Source organism: Piliocolobus tephrosceles, chromosome 8 (assembly GCF_002776525.5).
Source record: "Piliocolobus tephrosceles isolate RC106 chromosome 8, ASM277652v3, whole genome shotgun sequence".
NCBI classification, from domain to species: Eukaryota; Metazoa; Chordata; class Mammalia; order Primates; family Cercopithecidae; genus Piliocolobus; species Piliocolobus tephrosceles.
Window position 1 is genome coordinate 32,472,702 of NC_045441.1, and position 4,332 is coordinate 32,477,033.

General features: G+C 49.3%; 1 protein-coding gene across 1 annotated transcript; it reads right to left on the minus strand.

The window, feature by feature from the left end:
- Positions 1–309: 309 nt before the first annotated feature.
- MRPS24 (mitochondrial ribosomal protein S24) lies at positions 310–3,989 on the minus strand. Its single transcript, XM_023226468.1, has 4 exons — positions 3,452–3,989; positions 3,304–3,372; positions 2,968–3,079; positions 310–735 (listed from the first exon to the last, which is right to left on the minus strand). The coding sequence occupies exons 1-4, from the start codon at positions 3,683–3,685 to the stop codon at positions 452–454; spliced, it is 699 nt and encodes a 232-aa protein (XP_023082236.1). The 5' UTR covers positions 3,686–3,989; the 3' UTR covers positions 310–451.
- Positions 3,990–4,332: the final 343 nt, after the last annotated feature.

Consider the following 4,332-nt stretch of genomic DNA (forward strand, 5'->3'; position numbering starts at 1 on the left):
GTCCTGATCTCCTGACCTTGTGATCCGCCCACTTCAGCCTCCCAAAATGCTGGGACTACAGGTGTGAGCCACTGCGCCCGGCCTGTTTTGATTCTTAAAAAGGAACACTCAATGGGTCTTACCATCTTGAGAGAAAACAAAGAACTTTAGGTAAAGTGCTTGACACAGTGATTGGCACAGGTACTCACCAAACTGTAGCTATGAATTAAACTTCAAATAACTGGCATCAGCCTTCCTGCAAAACCTGGAGCATCGTCAAAGAAACGCTACTCTAGTTTCCTCATCCAACAGTAAAAACAGAGAGGCAAGACAAGATAGAGGGTCTTTATTCAACAGCAGCTGACAGACCATGCCTCAGTCCTCTGAGGGGATGCATTTCCCCCACATACCACTCCTTTCCCACGTTTCCATTCTCTGCAGGCTACAGCTTGATGGAATAAAGGGGATTGTTCTAGAGGTACTTATACGCAACCTTTGAGGGCACAGTTTGGAGGTGGAGTCGCACAGGACATTTGTAAAAGTAGGACAGCAAAGTTTCACTGTAGCCCACAAGGAAGTAGTACTTGTGAGGAGGCAAGTTCCTCAGGACCAGGGCACAGATCTCCAACTGGTTACCCCGGCGCTTTAAAACCAGCTGGTCAGCCAGGCAGCCTGGGAAGGTACCCCACATGAACTTGCGAAGGAAAACATCCTCCACCGTTCGCTCTGCGGCATGGTCCTCTCCATCCAGGTTACCTGAAAAGGGAAGGGCATTATAGAGCCCCAGGGTCCTGCCATAACTCCAGAGTCAACATCTAAAAGCACTGAGCACAATCCCACCCTTCACCCCCAGCCTCTTCTCTTTTCTTCTGCTAATGGAATAAGAAAAATAACACTTCAGGCCGGGCGCAGTGGCTCAAGCCTGTAATCCCAGCACTTTGGAAGGCCGAGACGGGTGGATCACGAGGTCAGGAGATCGAGACCATCCTGGCTAACACAGTAAAATCCCGTCTCTACTAAAAACTACAAAAAACTAGCCAGATGAGGTGGCGGGCGCCTGTAGTCCCAGCTACTCCGGAGGCTGAGGCAGGAGAATGACGTGAACCCGGGAGGCGGAGCTTGCAGTGAGCTGAGATCCGGCCACTGCGACAGAGCGAGACTCCGTCTCAAAAAAAAGAAAAAAAAGAAAAATAACACTTTAAAGTTCAAAGTATGTTATGTCATTAATTCCCAAGCCAATTCAGTTTAGTAGGTATTATCATTATCCTTAGTTTACAAAAAGGAAGATGGAGGCCTGAGTCAGGGTACAAAACTCAGATGATTCCACCATATCTAGCCACTTTCCTGCCTTCTTGGCTGCCTTATAAAAACACTAGTCATCCCATGGACCAGAAAGATGAGGCCACCAGCTATTTTTGAGATTAGGGACATGAGTCCTCTAATGAGTTAGGCCCAGGGCTTCCACCAGTGGGTTCTCAGTGTGAACCCTGGATCCCCTGCCGCCCTTACAATGTCCATTAAGAGTCTGCACACCTATATCCAAATGTCAGACCAGTACCTAAAAGAGTGGGGGATATGCATCTGTATTTTTTTTTTTTTTTTTTGAGATGGAGTCTCACTGTGTCACCCAGGCTGGAGTGCAGTGGCATGATCTCAGCTCACTGCAACCTCCGCCTCTTGGGTTCAAACAATTCTCTGCCTCAGCCTCCTGAACAGTTGGGATTGCAGGTGCCTGCCACCACGCCTGGCTAAGTTTTTTGTATTTTTAGTAGAGATGGGGTTTCACCATCTTGGCCAGGTTGGTACTGAACTCCTGACCTCGTGATCCACCAGCCTTGGCTTCCCAAAGTGCTGGGATTACAGGTGTGAGCCAGCGCACCAGGCAGGCATCTGTATTTTAAGTAAGTTCTCTAGATGCATCTCAAACATCCAAGAACCCCTGTACTAAACAAAACACAGTTGGTTATCAATTGTTCACAGTGGTTATACTCTATAAAGTCACCGCCAACACTGAGTTAGTGAATACTGAACAACTGCTCCGAGGGGAAATACAGCGTTAGATTCCTTCCAGCCTCTGGGCACCATATTTTTGTTAACAAATCAATACATAACCTAGTTTCCTTTGTGTTTCTGTTTAAAGACACCTTGTTTAATATATATGGTAGATTCATTAACATTGAATTCAGGGCCAAGAGCAACTGTGACTGAAGAAAGACGTATGTCCTCCCTAAGGCACTTCACAGCCTTCTCCCCCTTAGAACACTAGATAGCACTTCAGCATTGCAGGGCCATTTTAAACAGCAAAATCACTAACAAAAAGCACAAAAATGGAAATTAAAAAAAAAAAAGACTCTAGACCATAAAAAGGGCACCTTTTACAATATGAGAGCTGAAACGAGGCAGAGCCTTGTCGACCTCAGCTCGGGACATGCACCTGGGGTGGCACATCTCAGAGTGACCTTGAGAGTGCCCAGAGTGTTGATTTGGGGCTTACAAATAAATCTGAGTCAGCAGAAGAATCTGAAAACATGAAATTCATGAATAATTAGTGTTGTCTGTATATATTTAGAGAGAAAAAATTGTGCTTCAGTGGAAAACTGCATTCCTTAGAGCACACTCTTCAGGGTTATCAGATTCTGTAAGGGTTTCACTCTTTTCCTTGACTCTGAGCTATTTTGCAGCTCTGTAAATTACAGATAACTGATAGGAATGCAAAATAATTCTTGTCTGTAGACATGCAAATAATTTCTGTTCAGTGGAGGATCAACTCAGTCCCTGCCTGCCATGGAAAAAGTAAGTTTTGCATCCATCTTCATATTTGTTTCAACATTCTGATCTACATATGTCTCTGTTTTTTTACGTCTCCCTTGAGTTGGTTTCCTAGATTTCTGACCCTGGCATTATTTCCTGAGTTAAAGGAAACATGTTCATTTTGTTTACATAACAGTAGGACTGAGTGCTCCTTTTGGAGGCCTGGAGTCCGCTCACCTGTGTGCAGCGACAGCCAGCCCTTACGGTGGGCGATGTAGTGCGGCGCGTGTGCCTCCTCGTAGGTCACCGGCTTGTCCCCGTTGCCTACGCGTACTCGGGCCGCCCGGTTCTAGGAGCAAAAGGGGCCGTGACTCCACGAGACCTCCCATCCAGACCCTACCTCGCGCCAGGTCCCTCCAGTCAGCTGGCACTGCTCCCAGACTCCAACCCCCGATCCCTACGCCCTGACTCTAGCCCCGCCCCGGACCCCGGCGACACGCCCCCTTCAGCCCGCGTGGCGGCCCAGGCCCCCCGACCCCCAGGGCCCCAGGCACCGGCCCCCGCTGTGCTCACCTTGGCGCAGACCGCGGAGGTGTGCAGGGCGCGCCAAGCGCAAGGCAGCTCTCGGCTCCAGGACAGCACCTGTGGAGGGAGGGCGCGTGAGGCGAAAACTAGGGACCCCACATCCGACTCGCCGGGACCGGCCGAATCACACACTCACCTGTGGCCCCAGCAACCCGTTGCACACGGAGGCCGCCATCTTGGGCCGAGCTGAGCGCGGGACGTACCACAGCGCACTGAGGGGTGGGGACAGGCTTGGACGAGACCAAGTCGGAGCTTGTACTCTGGCGGGGGCGGAGCAGGGCCTCTGCGGGGCGGGGCCGCGGTGTGCTGCGTAGCTATCACTCCCGCCTTCCCCGCAGCCCTGTGAATGCTCAGCCTTGTGAATGCTCATCCCGCCGCTGTTCGCTCTGCCGCGGTTGCTGCTTGCATCGGGTTTCAGATCCGGAAATTTGAGGATGCGAAACGTGAGATTTCCTCGTCAACAACCTTACACTAGTACGGGTGATAGGTGTGCGGCCCACCAGACACCGCCCTACCCAACTTGCTCCCTCGGGGCCCGAAGAGGAGCCAAGCGTTTACCCAGGTCCTATGAGTTAGGCTGCTCAGTTGTGCCTCCAAATAATATAAGTAAAAAAAGAAAAAAAAGCCAGAAAAGCCCTCCAGACTTATACACAAATAAAGAAACATATTTTGGTTAAAACGTCACCCAGTTCTTCAAGGATGACTTATGCAGTTATGCAAGAATGGGTTTGCCACATGTGACCGTACTGGTAACTGGCCCCTGGGGAAGGAAAATTTTAAGTATGAGGAAAGGGCCGGAGGGCAAGGAAATTCATGAGAATATTGCAGGGCCTGTAATGCTCAAACCAGTGAGTCGCCACTATTATTGGTAGCCAGTAATTATTAATGTCAAACGGAAAAATAGCAACACGGGATATTTAATTTAGAAGTTACCACGGTCATGGAAAAAACACGGGCTCTGGAGTCAGGCCCATGTACAACAATCTTTGTACAGTTAAGACTCAGTTCTATTATCTA